Below are 17,843 nucleotides of genomic sequence, written 5' to 3'. Positions count from 1 at the left end.
ATAGCTGAGGGGGGGAGGGGAGAGTAGCGGGTCAGGTACCCTCTGGTCTATGCCCTGCCTCCCAGGGACCCCATCACCTGGCATAGCTGAGGGGGATAGGGGAGAGTAGTGGGTCAGGTGCCCTCTGGTCTATGCCCTGCCTCCCAGGGACCCCATCACCTGGCATAGCTGAGGGGGGTAGGGGGAGCATGGGTCAGGCACTCCCTGATCTATGCCCCACACTCCCTGGGACCCCCATTACCTGGCACAGCTGAGGAGGTGGGGGATGGAGAGCAGAGGGGGGTTCAGCCCCCCCACCCCTGGTCTATGCCCTGCCTCCCTGGGACCCCTATCACCTGGTACAGCCATTGCCACTGGAAGGGCACAGCCACGCGGAGCAGGATGGCGATGATGCGTGTGAAATACACGTAACAGATGACCTGCGGGCAAAGGGCCGCCCACTGTGGGACCTCTGGACTGCGGGACCCCACAGACTATGGGGTTGAGGGCAGAGGGCCTGACAGATGGAGAGGCAGGGTGGACACTGTCCCTCCCCGTCCAGCGCCCACAGGCAAGCTTGAGATGAGAGGGGCTCCTACCATAACATAGTAATGTCGGAAGAGCTTCAGCTTGGCCAGGTTCACCGCCACTGTGAGGAGACAGGGTGGCAGGGGGCTCAGGGAAGGAGACCGAGATCAGGACAAAGGACAAGGAGGGGCAGAGGACATCAGGAAGCTTGTTGGGGCATAAAGTCAGAGAGGGATGTTGGGGGGACAGAGATGATGGTTGGAGGTGTTGGGAGGCAGGGTGGGAGGTAGGTGGATGCAGAGGGACCAGAGGGCCATCCAAGGGTAGGATGGGGGCCGCAGGCACACAGATCCCGGGAACTCAACCTCACTCACCCTTCCCATCAGTGCCTGACGCATCCTGTAGGTGCCGGATAGACCTGGGGGTACAGGGTGTGGTCAGCGCTGCCTATTCCTGCTCCGCCATGGAGTGGGGTCCTGGCCGCTCCGCCCACCCCTCTGCGCAGCCTCACCAGACCACAGGGAAGAGAATGGCGCCGCAGCAGATGAGGTCCACCAAGAACAGGATCTCCTTCCAGAGCCCATAGTCGCTGGAGCCCTCCTCACGGGAATCGATGATGATGTAGGCCACGTTGGCCAGAACCTGAGGGGCTAAGGCGGTGGGTGGTGCTGCCCCGGGGTGGGGGGGTCCATCCACTCACCCCCACCCGAGCTCCCGTGTCCAATCCCCCCCTCCCCACCCCCCCGCTGCTCACCTGCAGGGGGATCACAATGCCGAAGATCTTCTTCTCCTTGTCTGACAGGACGTATTTGACGAAGGCCCAACCAGACCCAATCAGGGCGATGGTGATGAAGAGGAGGGCGCCCTTCAGCCTGAGGGGGGGTGGGGTGGGGTGATGAGCTGGAGAAGCCCCGGGGCCCTCCCACCGCCCACATGACCCCAGAGCGAGCACTCACAGGTGTGTGATGTAGTGCATTACGGCCAGGCCTTCGATCGGGTGGCCCTGGCTGTTGATGAAGTAGTAGTTGATCTAGAGGTGGACGGTCTGACAGTCAGAAGGATGGGAGGTGGGATGGACAGGGTTACAGCTGGGGGCAGGGTGGTCGTGCAGGGACACGCACAATCACTGGCGGGTGGGTGGTTAGAAAGTTGAGTAAACAGGAAGGTTATAATCAGAGATGGCCGTGTGGAGACGGTAGGAGCCGGGATGGAGGTGGACAGTTAAGATGAGGGAATGGATAGTCATAGCTGAAATTCTGGGTGGCGTTAGATGGAGATATTCAGATGGAGGATGGAGTCACAGTTGGGACAATGGGTGGACAGTGGACTGAGGGATGGAGACACAGTTGGAATGATGGGTGGACAGTTGGACTGAGGGACAAATACAACTGGAACAATGGGTGGACAGTCATAGTTGGATGGAAGGACAGGTATGGCTAGATGGACAGATGGCCACAATGAGAGAGGAACAGACGGACACGTGGACAGCGAGACAAATGGCACTTCCGAGTCTAGGCGCTGCAGAGTTTTTAGGGTGGGGGTATCTTACAGGCTCTTCTAGGACCCAAAGCATCTGCCCCCACCCCGCGCTGTGCCCGGCCGGGACCCTCACACTGTGGAAGAGGAGGGAGATGCTCTTGGTGAAGACCAGGGCTGCCATGAGCCAGTGGATCTTGAAGACGTTGTACCTGCCAAGAGGTTGGAGAGAGAGGGGGTGAGGCAGGCTGGGGGGACCTGGCCAGCGGTGGCAGGGGACCCCCAGGGAAAGGGTTCTACCTGTTCCTGCAGAGAACCGACACCCAGAACAGGCCGGCGGCCAGGAAGCAGGCGGCCATGACCATGTAGAGCTTAAACAGGGGGATTTCCGCTGCTGACAGGAAGCCCTCGGGGTTCTTCTCTCGGATCATCACCTGGCAGACCAGTGGTGGTGGTGGTGGGTGGGGGGCGGGGACTTACAAAGCCTCTCCCACTCTCTAACTGGGCCTCAGTTTCCCCACCTCACAAATGTCCACTACACTGAGTCACCAGGATTTTAAGGAGCTAAGGAGTCCTGGTGTGGTGCTGTGGGCTAATGCGCTGGACTGCAAAGTTGTTTGAATCCCAAGGTCGGTGGTTCAAGCTCACCAGTTGCTCCTCAGAAACCCTCTGCAGGGTGGCTATGGGTCGGAACCGACTCGACGGCACTTCACAACAACAGCTTGAGTAATGAACCCTCGTGACACAACGGCTAAGCACTCAGCTGCTTAGGAAAGGTCAGCAGTTCGAACTCACCAGGAGGAAAGACCTGGTGGTCTGCTCCTATAAAGCTTTTCACACAAACAAACCCACTGCCCCTGAGGTGGCTGCACTTCCGCGCGACCCCACAGGACAGAGTACAACTGCTCCTTTGGGTCCGTGAGGCTGTAAATCTTTAGGGGAGCAGACCACCGCATGTCTCCCCCATCAAGCGGCTGGTGGCTTTGAACCACCAACCTTGTGGTTAGCAGTCTTGTGCTTAATCCACTGCATCACCAGAGCTCCTAGGAAACCCTATGGGACAGTTCTACTATGTCACAAGGGGTCCCCATGAGTTTGGAATCGACTGGACGGCACATACAGCAGCGTGGGAGGCTCTGGGTAGTTCACATGGTTAACAGGCCTGGCTGTTGTGGAAAGCTGGAGGTTCCAGGCTATCCAGGGGTACCTCAGAAGAAAGGCCTGGCAACTCACATCTAAAAATTCAGTCACTGAAAACCCTATGGAGCATAGTTCTGTTCTGACACACATGGGGTGCTATGACTTGGAGTTGACTCTGGTACCTGGTGAGCTGGCTGTGGGGGACCTGGCCAGATTGCCCATCCGTCCACTCACTGTGATGTCGAACGGCTGCTGCTCCCGTCCCGGTATGGAGTTGTAGCAGTTGTGGAAGTAGAGGTTGTACTGCCCTTCCTCAGCCCTGGAGCCGATGACCACATGAAACTGGGGGGATGGGGACGGAGAAGAGGCCTCAGCTTGGGCCTCCCATTCTTGGGGGCTAGCCGGGAGAGAAGAGGCCTCAGCTTGAGCCTCCCATTCTTTTGGGGGTAGCGGGGAGAGAAGAGGCCTCAGCTTGGGCCCCACCTCTTGGGGCTGGGGCTGCAGGTGGGCTGCACACTCACACTGAAGTTGTAGGAGTTGTTACAATGACCCAGGCCCAGCACCAGCTCCTTGTCCTTCCTGCTGGGGCCCTAGGGAACATGGCAGGTCCCTTCAGCATCCTTCAGCTATTCCTGGACCCCAGTCCCTGCACGCCCTCCCACCCTGACTCTCCTCACCCCAACCTGCTGGCTTCCTGGAGACACCATGGAAGGTGCTGGCCCATCCATGCTGCCTGGGGGGGGCCCTGTGGGATGAAACCAGGCCAGGGAAGGATAACATGAGTGAGTTCAGAGATGGATAAACAGAGACGGGACCTCTCGCTGCCTTCCATGGCGAGTGTGACTCACCGCTGACCACCTTGGGCGTGGCTGAGGGTCCTGGCTCTGGGAGTTTACGGTCTGAGAGGACCTCAGGGAGTAGCCCAGGAGAGATGAACAATTCCTTCTGGTCTCCATGCTTCCGAACCTGGACCCTGGTGGGGGTGGGCAGGGGGCAGGAGGAAGAGGCAAGGGAGGCTGGGTACCAAAGCACTCAATGACCCCTTGGGCCCTTTGAGCCTCCTTGCAGGGCTCAGCCCCATGGTAACCAACGCTCATCAACTGCCTTTGACCCCTGAGCCCTACCGAGACGGCTGCCACAGTCTCACTCTGCTCTCGAGCCCATTTCCTACCACACTGACTCTCGTTCCACTTTGGTTGAGTGGCATTGGCTATGCCTGCAGCCTGAATGCCTTGTCTGAGTTCCAACTTGGGGCCTCAGTTCTCACATCTGAGGAATGCGAATAAGGGATACAAAGACTAGATAACCCAGTAAGGATGAAGCTCCCAGGACCCTGGAATGCACATCTGAAGCATTAGATACGTGTTAAGAGATGTTGCTCTTCTCCAGGACTGGCTGTGAGGGTAGGAAATACAGAGGTAGATGTTTTTTGATAAAAGGAGGGGAGTGATTGATTTTGCAGCCCAGGAGTGGAGGTCCCTGGGACCATCAAGTGAGAAGAGTGGGGAGCAGGACCCTGCCCAGAGAGGCAGAGATGCGTGAGATGGAGGCAGAGACGATGATGTGGACAAATGGAGCGACTGGGGACAATGAACTCAGGGAGGGAGAGGGGCTGTGTGTGGACAGCCAGGGGGGTGGGCCTGTGGGGGTACCGTTTGGTTATTTGATGATGCATGGAGGGGACTGTAATCATTGCAATGAAATGAAATAAGATAGGATGAGTGTAAAACTGATATGCTTCCATGTAAACCTCACAATAAAAACGTATATATAAAAAAAGAGATGTTGCTATGCTCACAATCATCCCCTACATCCCAAGTTTCTGCTGTGAAACCCCAATCCCCCCTGGACCCCTTTCTTCCTCCTTCCCAGAATCAGATGGTCTGGAGGTGAGGTGACAGAGAAAATGGGCTTCTCCCTATGGTGTCAGGGTCCTCAACACCCGGGGACAAAGGGTGATTCCCACCCCCAACTCACTGTAGGTCCTTGGTATTGATGAGGAAGAGGACCAGTGGGTTGGTGCTGTTTTCTTGGAGGGGGCAGTCATGGGGATCCTGGGGCTGGGGCAGAAAGAGGGAGCCGTTACCCTTCCTCAGGCCCATTCCTGCCTCCCTCCCCACCTGTCTACACCCGAGAGGGTCTTCTCCTACCTCCCGCCTTTGGGAAAGGGCTGGGGTGTTTGGGTTCCAGATGCAGAAGGAAGACAAACCCCAGCACCCCCCTTTCCCATGCCCTTCCCATGCCTTGCACTCACAGAGTAGGATCGGAGGCTGCCGGAGCGAACCCGGGTCAGGCTGAAACCCACCTGGCCGGGGGAAAGAAGGGGAGGGTGTGAGGGATTCCAGCTGAAATCCAGACACAGAGCCCACCTACCACAGTGAGCGCCTACAGGGTGTCGGGACTCATAATCATGAGGGGAATTTGCCAACACCCCATCCTTACCCCCATTCTCTTCCTTGACCTCCTAATCATCTTAAGGCTCCCTATGTACTCCCCGCATGACCCCAAGCCTCATTTTGGATGTCACTTCCATAGCGGGACACTCCTCAGGCCCCTGGGTCTAGCTCACCGTGTTTTGCCCCCCATTGAAAACATGGCTGGCTTCCGGCCTTAGTTTTGGAATCCAGCACACCTGGATTAGAACCCAGGCTCTGACATTCCCAGGTGAGCAGAATCCCCGGTGGGTACAAATGATTATGCACTCAGCTGCTAACTGAAAGCCGGGAGGGTCCAGTCCACCTAGAGGTGCCTCGGAGAAAAGGCCTGGTGATCTACTGACAAATGAGCCACTGAAAACCCAGCGAGGCACAGTTCTAGTTCTGCTCTGGCACACTGTGACCAGGTGTTGGTTCAGCAGTCACAGGTATGGGAGTCTCTGAGGTAGTCACATACCCTGAGCTTGTGTTCACACCTGTAGAACTGGGTTCCTGGAATTTTGACAGCAACACTGAACAGTGGTTCCTAGGTGAAAAAACCTGGGAATTCCTCTGCAGAATCCCTGGTGACTTAGTGCATGTTCAAGAAATGCCAGCGATTCATTTTAACAGGAGCTCTGGTAGTTGTTGTCAGGTGCCATCAAGTCAGTACTGACTCAGAGCAACCTTATACACAGCAGAACGAAACACTGCCCGATCCTGGGCCAACCTCACTGCTGTTGCCATACTTGAGTCCATCAATGCTGCCACTTGGCCAATCCATCTCCCTGGGGGTCTTCCTCTTTATCTCTGACCCTCCACCTTACCAAACATGATATCCTTCTCCAGCAACTGGTCCCTCCTGACAATATGTCCAAAGTAGGAGAGACGAAGTTTGGCCATCTTGGCCTCTAAGGAGCACTCTGGCTGCACTTCTTCCAAAACGGATCTATTGGTTCTTTTGGCAGCCCATGGCACTTTCAGTATTCTCCAACACCGCAACACAAAGGCATCAATTCTTCTACGATCTTCCTTATTCACTGTCCAGCTTTCAAATGCATATGAGGTTATTGAAAATACCATGGCCTGGGTCAGGTACACCTAAGTCCTCAAGCTGACATCTTTGCTCTTGAACACTTTAAAAAGGTCTTGTTCAGCAGATTTGCCTAATGCAATACATTGTTTGATTTCTTGACTGCTGCTTCCATGAGTGTTGATAGTTGATCCAAGAAGAATGAAGTCCTTGACAACTTCAATCTTTTCTCCATTGATAAGAATGCTGTTTATTGGTCCAGTGGTGAGGATTTTTCTTTTCTTTACATTAAGATATAATCCAATGCAAATCTGGTAGTGTAGTGGCTACGATTTGGGCTGCAAAACTACCAGCTGTTCCTCGGGAGAAAGAGGGGGCTTTCTGCTTCCGTAAAGATTTACAGCCTCGGAAACCCTGTACAGGGTCGCTATGAGTCGGAACCGCTGGGGGTTAAAGCACTGGACTGCAAAGTCAGTTTGAACCTCAAGGTCAGCAGTTCAAGCTCACCAGCGGCTCCTCGGAAACCCTATACAGAGTGGTATGCGTCAGAAACAACATGATGGCACTTAACAACAATTCATTTTAACTGGAATCCTTGGGTGGTGAAAACTGTCAATGTACTCGGCTGCTAACCAAAATATGGGAGGTCCGTGTCTACCTAACGGGGCCTTGGATGAAAGGTCTGGCAATCTATTTTCAAAAAAAAAAAAAAAGCCAATGGAAACCTTTGTAGCACAGTTCCACACCGACACACATAGAGTAGCCACAAGTTAGAAGCAACTTGAAGGCAACGGATACTGTTATACATTCTGACTGTAAGAACTGAGGGTGTCTTGTTCATCACATTGCTCCCCCAACTCTCACAGAACGTTCTAGCACCTTTCACACGTATCACATGAGATATTATCGTCCCTAGGTTACAGACAAGGAAGCTGAAGCTCAGAGGGGCCAAGGGACTGGCCAGAGGTCAGGTGGGTGTGGCAGAGCTAGGAACTGCCCCCAGAAACGGGACCTCTGGAGCTCAGAACTCTTGTGCCCAGACCCCTCACCAGTGGGATCTTCTCTTCTGTTTCCTGGATGCCCAGCCGAAGGAGGCTCAAATCCACTTCCAGAGACCCATTGGCATAGAAACCAAAGCTGTTCAGAGGGATTTCCGCTCGCTTCTCCCCCTGCCGGAGATCAAGGGAGCAAAGACAATTCAGACTCCCCCCTTCCCAGCACGAGGCTACTCCAAGAGTCTCAACCTCCACCAGGCACCTCTTCAGATAGCACAGATCCCAAGGGCGCTAAGGAAGGGTGTGTGTGTGTGTGTGTGTGTGTGTGTGTGTGTGTGTGTGTGTGCAAAGGTTCTGAAAAGGGTGGGAGTTAAACCCACCCAGCATCTCTGTGGGAGAAAGACCTGGTGACCTGCTTCAGAAAAAATGACTAAATCAAACCAAACCCATTGCAGTGAAGCCGACTCCGACTCTGAAGCTGTGTTCTGAGGACAAGGCTGTCAGTCTTTACAAGAGCAAGCCTACTGCCAATTCTTTCTCTGGCAGAGTTGCTGGTGAGTTCGAACCACCGACTTTTCAGCCAAGAAAACTCTATGGGGAAGTTCTACTCTTTCATATTGGGTCGCAAGGTCAGCAGTTCGAAACTACCAGCTCTTCCGCGGGAGAAAGATGAGGCTTTCTGCTCCCCTAAAGATTCACAGCCTCGGAAACCCTGTACAGGGTCGCTAAGAGTCGGAACCGACTCCACGGCACTTAACAACAACAACAACAACAACAATAAATGAGTAGAAAATCGACTGGATGGAACCTAACAGAGGCGGCTATGCCCCTGGATCAATGCAATGCAGGGACCTCTGACCACCGTTCTGATAAACGCTGGGGTGGGTAACTACAAGTTGCTCCAATAGATGGACCCCACCAAGTGGGCGGATTTATTCATCTCATCATGCCTGTGCTCACCTCAGATGTTTTGATTTCAACTGAACCCCCAAGATCCCAAAGAATGCTCAAAAGTCCCTACTTTAGACCCTCTTAAAACCGACTCCACGGCACATAACAACAACAACAACAAAATACCCCTACAACCTCAAGGATCCCTAGCACAATTGAAGCGATTTCAAGAATTCCTAGGGGCCACGGGTGGAGGTGGTCCCTGGGGGTGAAGCTCCGCCCCTAGTGGGTGGGGCACGACCCCTGCTCCTACGGCCCGGCAATTCCACAGGGAGGACCATAGGGGATCGGATAAAACCATTTCAGGTCTGAAAGTTGGGGGCGCCGGGCCGCTCCATCCTGTATAAGAAGCAGGGGAGGATGGACGAGACCACTCTAAGTTGGGGCTTTCCCGGACAAAGCCGCAGCCCCCCCGCCCCGGATCACCGCACGGTGGGCCTCACCGTCAGCGTCAGCCGGTGGATGCGCCCAGAGCAGCAACCCAACAGCAGCAGCAGAAAGAGCCACGGTCCCCACTCCGCGGGGCTCCCGCGGGCGAGCCCCCTCCTCTCTCTTACTGCCATTTCTGGAGCCACCGCCTCCTCTGATACCGCCTCTGACGCCCTCTGGCCCGCCTACTTCGTGAGCCAATCGTCATACAGTGGGTCCCGCCCTTTCGCTTCTGACACCCATCATAGCCAATCGGAGATCGTATCCTATCAAATTCGCCCCAATACGACACCAGATGGACTGCACCCACTTCGAATGAGAATGCTTATACGCCTTAACGCCGCTTCTCCATTGCCACCAATCACCAGAAAGATAGTCCCGGATGTACTTTGATAAACAGTACATTTAACCAATTACGCTGGATCTGATATGCGGCGCAGTGAAGCGAAATTTCTCTTAACTGACCGACGGATCCAGGACTATGCTTCCCAGAATGCAGCGGGAGCAGTCAGTCCAACAAGGCCTGAAAAGGAACTACACTTCCCAGTATTCCTAAGGACAGAGTTCCTCTTTTTACCCCAGGGACGTGGCTGTGGGCCAGAACTCAGTCTCCTGGTAAACACGCGCATCTGCTGAGGCCTGTCCTGTTCTTCTAGTCTCTTTGATACACGGAGAGGCCTAAATCTGGCCCCGGGATACATCTTGACCCGAAAGTGACCTATGGCCCCAGGATGAACCCCCTTACCTACGACTGAAAACTGATCTGAGACTGAAACCCAGACACTGAGCCCTAATTTAGCTCCGAATCCCTGATCCAACTCTGGTAAAGAGTTCCCGATCTCTGACTGGTGATCCCAGTCTGAGACCGCAACCCAATTGTGGTGCTGAATTGGACTGAACCCTAATTCCTGTTTGAGTCTCTGATCAAGGTGAAGCACACAATTTAGTCCCGGACTAAGCCGCTGACTCATTCTAACCTGGCTCCCCGGTACTTGGGGACTTCCTAGCCCTGGAGTCCCCAGCGGGTGGGGCCAGGTCCCAGCCGGAGCTTCCGGAGTGCTCCAGATCAGTTAGATCTGGAGCACTCCAGAGGGGTCTGGGGTCCCCCTGAGGTTCAGGGATCCCCCTGAACCACAACATGGCATCTGCCACCTCTGGTCACAGACAAAGTGCCAAAGGCCAGAGCGAATGGAGGTGGAAGCCACTGGGGTTTTTCCCCTTTCATCCCAGCGTCTCAAAGGAAATTATAAGGTGTGAACAGACTTTACAGGGAAGTCCACAGACTTCCAAACCCCAGGGCGTCTAGCTGAATAAGGACTCCAAGGTCAGGATGGACAATTAAACCTGAATGGGTCTTAATGGATGAGACTGGAAAATGGGCAGGTGCTAGCACAAGCAAGCTGGCAGGGAGTTGGGAAAAGGTCTGGGCCCGGCGCCCCAAGGACGCCCCGTCCTCAGTTTCCCGGCGGAGATTGGGGGGCGGGGGAAGGCAGGATGCGGTAGGGGCGCTAATGGACCCGGCCTTGGCAGAGGCGCGTCCCAGGCAGGATCGAAGTCCTCCCATCCGCCCTGTGGCCGGAGAGACCAGACCACTAGTGGGACGAGCGTAGACGCCTGGAGCCGGGCCGGCCCTCAAGAGCCGGGTGACCTCAGTTTCTCCCTGCGATACAGCGGGGGGGACTCCTTGGACTGGGATTTTAGTGTCTTAAGGAATAGCTGAGGGGAAAAGCGAAAGTTAGAAACGATTTAGGGCGTAGGGGATAGGATGAGAGGGGCCCTGGGGACTTGGAAAATGGGTAGAGGGCTCCTTTAGGGTTTCGGTCCTGGGAGTCGAGTGGCTTAGTTCCATTAAGAAGAAGGCGAGCTTTCGTTAGGCTACACCTCCTTCGAACCACGCCCCTTGGATGTCTGAGCTTCGGGGCGGGGGCTGAGTCAGATGGGCGTGGTTTACTCGATAGTGGGCGGGGCGGGCTGGACCCGGCGCTCCGCCTTGGCTGAGTCTCCCAGCGGCGGGCGCGGGCGGGCGCGGGCGGCCGGGACCGGGCGGCGGCTTCGGCGGGAGCAGCATGGATTGGGGCACCGAGCTGTGGGTGAGTCCAGTCGTCCCGGCCCCAAGTGCCCCCTCCCTAAGGTCCAGGCGCTCCTCTTTGCCCTGCTGGGCTTTGGCTAGGGGCTCGGAGCTGTCTTGTCCACCGACTCCCGGGTCCCCGCCCTCCGCGTTCTCTTGGAGTTTAGCTCTAGGACTTCTGGGGACTAAGGGGGACCTTGCAGGAGCGACATAGGGAAACTGAGGCACCACGTTCAGAGCAAGGTGGACAGAAATCCAGGGATCAGATCGGGGCGGCCGGATGAGGTCACCTATTTTGGGCACCCTGACCGGGCTGGCGGCTTATTTTACGCCCCTGGGTCCTTGCCCGCCGCCCGCCTGTCCGGTTGGGCGGGGGAGGGGGACCTCTGGCCAATCTCTCCCCCACGTGGGACTTAGAAGTCCGGATTGTCCTTTCTGTCGCTTCTATGGACTTTGGGACGCTTTAAGGGAAGTGGGGCTGCGAGGCTTGGTTCAAGCCCCCGCCTCCAGCACCTGACCTCCTCGAACTCTCCAGTCCTAGAAACCCCAGAAATTTCCCTCTCTCCTAGCCTCGACCTCTGACCCCTCTCCTTTCAAGGGGCGGGGGATCCCTGGGTTCCTGGGTGCAGCGAGTTTGCTGGATTGCTTCCCCTCGCCTCCCGCAACTCTGGGATATCTTTATGAGGTGCGGTAGAGTCGGGGGGCGGGAAACTGAGTCACCCATCAGGGGACCCCGGGAAGCAAGGCGATTTGGGGAGTCTGATGACTGCCCCCCGCCATTCTGGGGCCCCCCAAGTTATGGTAACCCTGCCTCTCCAGCCCTGACTCACGCCCGGCCGGCCGGATTTTCCGGAATCTGGGGGGGATTAGGGGTGCCGGGGCAGGGGGGGAAGGGCCTTGCCTCATTCCACACCCGTCTAGTCCGTGTGGAGACTGGACCCTGTCGTCTTGCTGGGGCCCCGCCCCTGTTCCCCGGCCCTTCCCGGGAAGGGGAGGGGGTTCCCGCCGGTTTCCTGCCTCCCCCCTCCCGCGCCGGGGCGGGGTCGGGAAGCCACGCCTCCTCGGAGCTCCCAGCCTTGGAATTCCCAGGGCCCTATTCGTCCCGCAAGAAGCCCGGGTGGTGCTGTGGGCTAGGCGATGGTTTGACCGCAAGGTCCGCGGTTCAAACCCACTAGCCATTCCGTGGGAGAAAGACGAGACTCTCTGCTTCTGTAAAGATTGAATCTCGGAAACCTTGTACACTGTGGCTATGAGTTGTAATCCATTCGATGGTAGTGTGTTGGGTTTGTCCCCAAGACTTTGGGATTCCAAGGTCGTGACGCCGACGCTCCCTCCTGCCCTCCCCCCAGGATCAGTTTGAGGTTCTTGAGCGCCACACGCAGTGGGGGCTGGACCTGTTGGACAGATATGTGAAGTTCGTGAAAGAGAGGACAGAGGTGGAGCAGACTTATGCAAAACAACTGCGGTGAGACCGAGAGGATGGGCCTGCCCCAGCAGCTAGAGGAAGGGGTGTCAGAGCTCGGGGCTCAGCTGGCCTGTCTGTCTTCTTGTAGGAGTCTGGTGAAAAAATACCTGCCCAAGAGACCTGCCAAAGATGATCCCGAGTCAAAGTAAGCATTGGGAGGACTAACTTTGGGGTGGGGTTGGCCTTAGCCTGCCCTTAGCTGGACGACCCCCAGGCGAGTCCCCCCACCTCTCATTTCAGATCCAGTACTATGTGCTGGGTCCATGACTCCTGGGTGGACTCCTAAGCCCATGATTTACTAGCTTAAAACCCCTTAAGATCAAGTCCATTGTAACTCATAGCGATCCTGAAGGAGGGGGTAGAATTGCCCCCACAGGGTTTCTGAGTCTGTAAACCTTTACAGAAGCTGATTGCTACATCTTTCTCCTATGAAGTAGATGGTGGCTCCATTGACAGACTGTTTTTTTTTAGTTGGCAGGGAATCACTATGCACCACGGCTCCTCACCTATTAGCCTGTGGGGCTTTGGAAGTCACTCTAAATTCTCTGCTTCTGTCTTCCTCACCTGTTAAATGGGAGCGGGCCTGGTGTTCCAGTTATTAAACCCTAAGCTGCTAACCAAAAGGTTGATGATTCTAACCTACCCAGAGGATCCGACCGAGAAATACATGACAACCACCCTGTTCCCATGAAGACTTGGGAACCTATGGGGCAGTTGTGTTCTGTCACATAGGAACACTACTACCAAACTAAATGGGGAGACTCTGGTAGCTATTAGATGGGTGACTGGACAAGTTTGCACCTCTGAATTCATGAATAAGCAGCTGCTACCACGTAGGAGCTCTGGTAGTGTAGTGGTTACGAATTGGGCTGCTAATCTCAGGGTCAGCAGTTCCACAGGAGAAAGATGAGGCTTTCTGCGCCTATAAAGATATACAGCCTCGGAAACCCTGTACAAGGTCGCTATGAGTCGGAATCGACTCCATGGCACGTTACAACAACAACCACATAGTATAAGGAGCTCTGGTAGCTTAGTGGTTATGAATCACGTTGCCAACCTCAAGGTTGGCAGTTTGAAATTACCAGCCGTTCCACGGGAGAAAGGTGAGGCTTTCTGCTACTGTAAAGATTTACAGCCTCGGAAACCCTGTACAGGGTTGCTATGAGTCGGAACCGACTCCACGGTACTTAACAACAACAAAAACAGCAACCACATAGTATATGGACTCCTGATGTGGTGCTGTAGGATAAGCACTCAACCGCAAAGTTGATTTCAACCACAAGGTTGGCAGTTCAAACTCACCAGCCGCTCCTCAGAAATCCTATATATGGTCAACGAGTCGAAACCGACTTGACAACACTTAACACTGACAGCAACCACATAGCATTGGTATGGAGTGAATGAATGCATTAGAACAATGCCCTACACTTACTTCTAGTAACTGTCCTATGAGTATTTGATTTTGTTGTTGTTCAGTGCCTTGGAGTAGGTTCCGACTCCTAGCGACCCTGTATACGGTTTTCGAGGAGTGGCTGGTGGGTTTAAATCGCCAAACTTGCAGTTAGCAGTCCATTAGTAATTCTACAGCGCCACACCAGAAGTCCATTGTCATTGTTAGATGCTGCCAAATTGATTTGGACTCATACATGCAGAGTAGAACTGCCCTATAGGGTTTTGAAGGCTGTGATCCTTTAGAAGTAAGTTGTCAGTTTTGTCTTCCAAGGTGCCTCTGAGTTGGTTTGAACTGCCAATCTTTAGGCTAGTAGTCAAGCTCTTACCTGTTTACTCCACCCAGGGACTCCTTTTATTGTTGTTGTGTGTGGCACCAAGTCAATTTCGACGTGAGAGAGTAAGGTTTTCTGGGATCCCTGGTGGTACAGAGGGCTAAGCATTGGGTTGCTAACTGGAACCTACTAGCTGCTCCTTGCAAAGATGAGGCAGTCTGCCTCTGTAAAGATTGCAGACTAAGAAACTCTGGGAAGCAGTTTAATTCTGCCATGGTGGGTGCTGTAAAATAGTGAACTGGACTGTAAGGTCAGTTTGAATTGCAAAGTTGGTGGTCCGTATTTACCAGCCACTCCTTGGCTATGAGTCAGAACCAACTCAACGGCACTTAACAACAACAGCCAGGTCACTACGGAATCCACTCAATGGTAGTGGGTTTGGTTTGGGGTTTTAATCTGTACCAGGCATTTCTCCTGCAGAGCCACTAGGTGGATTTGAACCGTTAAGCAACTGGGAGCTTAACCACCATGCTATGGTTAAAGTTCTCCATGACTTTAACACAATCTCCCAATTTCAAAACCCCGAAATCTCTAGAAATGAACAGTTTGGTTTGTGATTTGCTCTTGGCAGCAGTAACCTTTAACCTGAGCTGGATACAATGTTAATTATAGTCTTGGTTTACCTACTCAATGCAACTACTAATATCTCTCATTGCAGAAAATATTCATGGAATTTGATTACAGGGCCTGCTACTACCTCACTGGGCCTAGTAGATGGTATCCACAGTGTATCCCCTTTCTTGTTGTTGTTGTTGTTAAGTGCCATGGAGTGGGTTCCAACTCATACGAACCCTGTATAGGGTTTCCGAGGAGTAGCTGGTGGGTTCAAACCACCTACTTTGTGACCCAGCGCTTTTCCTACAGCAGTCACACCAGGACTCCTTGAGTTCAGAATATATTTGACCTCAGGGTTAGGAGTAAGGGATCATGGACCAGAATTCTCATTACCTAGAGATAAATGCCTTTGAGCTCACCCTGCCCCATCTGGAGGTGGGTCCCTGGGGTATCAGGCACCTAGGGGGCCTGACTGCCGGCCACCTGCCCCCACCCCCAACTCCACCCCAGGTTCAGCCAGCAGCAGTCCTTCCTGCAAATTCTCCAGGAGGTGAATGATTTTGCTGGGCAGCGGGAGCTGGTGGCTGAGAACCTGAGTGTCCACGTGTGCCTTGAATTGACGAAGTACTCTCAGGAAATGAAGCAGGAGAGAAAGATGGTGAGTAGACCCCTCCGTGGGGCTTTCTGGACCCTTCTTCTGGAACCCAAACTGAAAACTGGTTGCTGCCCAGTCGCTGCTTACCCCATGTGTGTCAGTAGAACTGTACTTTCTAGGGTTGTCCATCGCTGGCTTTTCAGTAGTTGGTTGCCAGGCCTTTCTTCTGAGGGACCTCTGGGTGGGTTGGAACTGCCAGCCTTTGGGTTCATAGTCTGGCACGTAACTTTGCACCACCCAGACACTGCCAGGACCCAGGTGAGCTTTGTCACCTTCTCTCCATAGCACTTCCAGGAGGGACGGCGAGCCCAGCAACAGCTGGAAAATGGCTTCAAACAGCTGGAGAATGTGAGTTTCAAGGGGTGGAAGGAAGCTCTGATCCCAAGGAGCAGGTGACCATTCGCAAAGCTGCCCCTTTTGTCTGGCAGCATGTCCACTGCCCCTTACTTGCTAGAGATCCCAGCAGTCTCTAAAACCTTGGTTGCGAGCCCCCTAGCTTGGGAAGTGGATGCACCTTCAGTCTGGTTCTTACCTCTGTGTAGAGCAAGCGTAAGTTTGAGCGGGACTGCCGGGAGGCGGAGAAGGCAGCCCAGACTGCCGAGCGACTGGACCAGGACATCAATGCCACCAAGGCTGACGTGGAGAAGGTGTGTGTGGTGTCAGGGACAGGCCTGAGGGGTGGGGTGGACAAGGCCAGAAACTACAGTGACACCCCCCCCCTCCCCACTGTCCCAATACTCTTCAGGCCAAGCAGCAAGCCCACCTGCGGAGTCACATGGCAGAAGAAAGCAAAAACGAATACGCAGCCCAACTCCAGCGCTTCAACCGAGACCAGGCCCACTTCTATTTTTCCCAGATGCCCCAGATATTTGATGTAAGTGCTCAAAGTCCCACCGTCCCCTCCCCAAACAAACAAACAATCACCAAAAGTTGATATGGCTCCTACACACACCTCAAAACCCCAGCTGCAATGTCCCAACCCGAGCAGTTAAAAGAAATCAGAAATATATAGACACAGTGAATCCTGCCTTTTACTCAAACTGTTCTTTCTGCCCTTTGGAAACTCCAACTCAATCTTCTAAGCCCCAGCTTTCAGAAGACCAGTTGCCATCGAATTCTGTGTGTGTGTCAGAGTAGAGCTGTACTCCATGGGGTTTTCAGTGGCTGATATTTTTGGAAGTAGATTACCAGGCTGTTTTTCCAAGGCACCTTTCCGTGATATCAAATTGGCAACACTTCAGTTAGCAACTGGGACCATTAACTGTTCCGACCCCCAGTCTCAAACGTTTCCTAGTCTGTTACATCATTGTATTCTAATCCAGGGAGCGTCTGTACTGGATCTGATTGTTTTTCAAAGTCACGCTCCTCCCTTGTCGAGCCCCTCCCCATCCCTTTTTTCTATTTTTGAGATGCGTTCTCTGACTTCCTAGGCAAGGGGTAGAGGGATTTTCAGAGTTCCACCCCTGAGGTTCACTGGTACTGAATTTCCTTTCCCTCCTCAACTACTTTGGGTTACTCTGCTATGGACCGTCATCCTTTACCCTCCGTCAGCAGCGAAGAACCTGCAATGAACAACAAACCCATTTCATGGATGAAGAAGACAGAGACTTTACAAAATGTGTCCACAGTCATTTATTTAGTGGTTCCTGGAGCCCCTCCCCATTGAATAGGTGAGGAAGAGGGAGGTAGAGACTCCAGTGACTTCCCAAAGCCCCTACCTCCTGCAGAAACTGCAAGACATGGATGAACGTCGCACGAGCCGCCTGGGGGCTGGATACGGGCTTCTGTCGGAGGCTGAGTTGCAGGTGGTACCCATCATTGCCAAGTGCTTGGAGGGCATGAAGGTGGCCTCAGATGCTGTGGATGCCAAGAATGTGCGTGGCTGATCCAGGTCCCATGGGCAGGGGAAGAGTTCCCAATGCTAGGCACCCAGTTTTGCCCCTGACTGCCTGTTACCCCCCCATCTTCACCCCCTCCCAGGATTCCCAGGTCCTCATTGAACTGCACAAGTCGGGTTTTGCCCGCCCGGGTGATGTGGAATTTGAAGATTTCAGCCAGCCCATGAACCGTGTGCCCTCAGACAGCAGCCTGGGCACCCCCTCCGATGGGCGGCCTGAGCTCCGAGGCCCGGGCCGCAGTCGTGCCAAGCGCTGGCCCTTTGGCAAGAAGAACAAGGTGGGTGCCAGGGCCCTTGGGGAGCTGGGAGTGGGGACCTTGGGGGCTCCTACTGAGTCCACCCCAGCCTCCAGAACGCTGAGTCCTGGGGAGGAATTTTCCTGTTGGCTGCCAGCCCAGGCTGGAGGGAAGGAAGACAGTCGGGCGGGTTGGCCTGGGCCTCCCTGGAGGCTGAGGGAGGGCAGGTTGGTGGTGG

The 17,843-nt window shown here is 54.3% G+C and overlaps 2 protein-coding genes across 3 annotated transcripts in view; one reads left to right on the top strand and one right to left on the bottom strand.

Annotated features, from left to right (window-relative positions):
* GPR108 (G protein-coupled receptor 108) overlaps positions 1 to 9,079 on the bottom strand; it is a 9,810-nt gene extending 731 nt beyond the window's left edge. Inside the window, exons 1-15 of the mRNA XM_006868881.1 lie at positions 8,960 to 9,079; positions 7,620 to 7,739; positions 5,378 to 5,428; positions 5,101 to 5,183; positions 3,928 to 4,096; positions 3,645 to 3,713; positions 3,358 to 3,465; positions 2,284 to 2,417; positions 2,120 to 2,195; positions 1,464 to 1,537; positions 1,262 to 1,379; positions 1,019 to 1,149; positions 882 to 925; positions 579 to 628; positions 319 to 419 (exon numbers count right to left, since the gene is read on the bottom strand). Coding sequence (XP_006868943.1) covers positions 319 to 419; positions 579 to 628; positions 882 to 925; positions 1,019 to 1,149; positions 1,262 to 1,379; positions 1,464 to 1,537; positions 2,120 to 2,195; positions 2,284 to 2,417; positions 3,358 to 3,465; positions 3,645 to 3,713; positions 3,928 to 4,096; positions 5,101 to 5,183; positions 5,378 to 5,428; positions 7,620 to 7,739; positions 8,960 to 9,079 — 1,448 coding nt within the window. The remainder of the gene's footprint in view (positions 1 to 318; positions 420 to 578; positions 629 to 881; positions 926 to 1,018; positions 1,150 to 1,261; positions 1,380 to 1,463; positions 1,538 to 2,119; positions 2,196 to 2,283; positions 2,418 to 3,357; positions 3,466 to 3,644; positions 3,714 to 3,927; positions 4,097 to 5,100; positions 5,184 to 5,377; positions 5,429 to 7,619; positions 7,740 to 8,959) is intronic.
* A 1,914-nt stretch (positions 9,080 to 10,993) lies between these two features.
* Positions 10,994 to 17,843, top strand: part of TRIP10 (thyroid hormone receptor interactor 10) — a 13,959-nt gene continuing 7,109 nt past the window's right edge. For both annotated transcript variants that reach the window (XM_006868879.1, XM_006868880.1), the window contains exons 1-9: positions 10,994 to 11,035; positions 12,363 to 12,478; positions 12,567 to 12,623; positions 15,328 to 15,475; positions 15,758 to 15,820; positions 16,015 to 16,119; positions 16,218 to 16,346; positions 17,200 to 17,346; positions 17,453 to 17,647. In XM_006868879.1, the coding sequence (XP_006868941.1) occupies positions 11,012 to 11,035; positions 12,363 to 12,478; positions 12,567 to 12,623; positions 15,328 to 15,475; positions 15,758 to 15,820; positions 16,015 to 16,119; positions 16,218 to 16,346; positions 17,200 to 17,346; positions 17,453 to 17,647 (984 nt within the window). In that variant the 5' untranslated portion in view covers positions 10,994 to 11,011. The remainder of the gene's footprint in view (positions 11,036 to 12,362; positions 12,479 to 12,566; positions 12,624 to 15,327; positions 15,476 to 15,757; positions 15,821 to 16,014; positions 16,120 to 16,217; positions 16,347 to 17,199; positions 17,347 to 17,452; positions 17,648 to 17,843) is intronic.

Source organism: Chrysochloris asiatica, unplaced genomic scaffold (assembly GCF_000296735.1).
Source record: "Chrysochloris asiatica unplaced genomic scaffold, ChrAsi1.0 scaffold00125, whole genome shotgun sequence".
In the NCBI taxonomy this organism is placed as follows: domain Eukaryota; kingdom Metazoa; phylum Chordata; class Mammalia; order Afrosoricida; family Chrysochloridae; genus Chrysochloris; species Chrysochloris asiatica.
The sequence above is the reverse complement of the archived record's forward strand: the minus strand, read 5'-3'. Positions and strand labels throughout refer to the sequence as shown.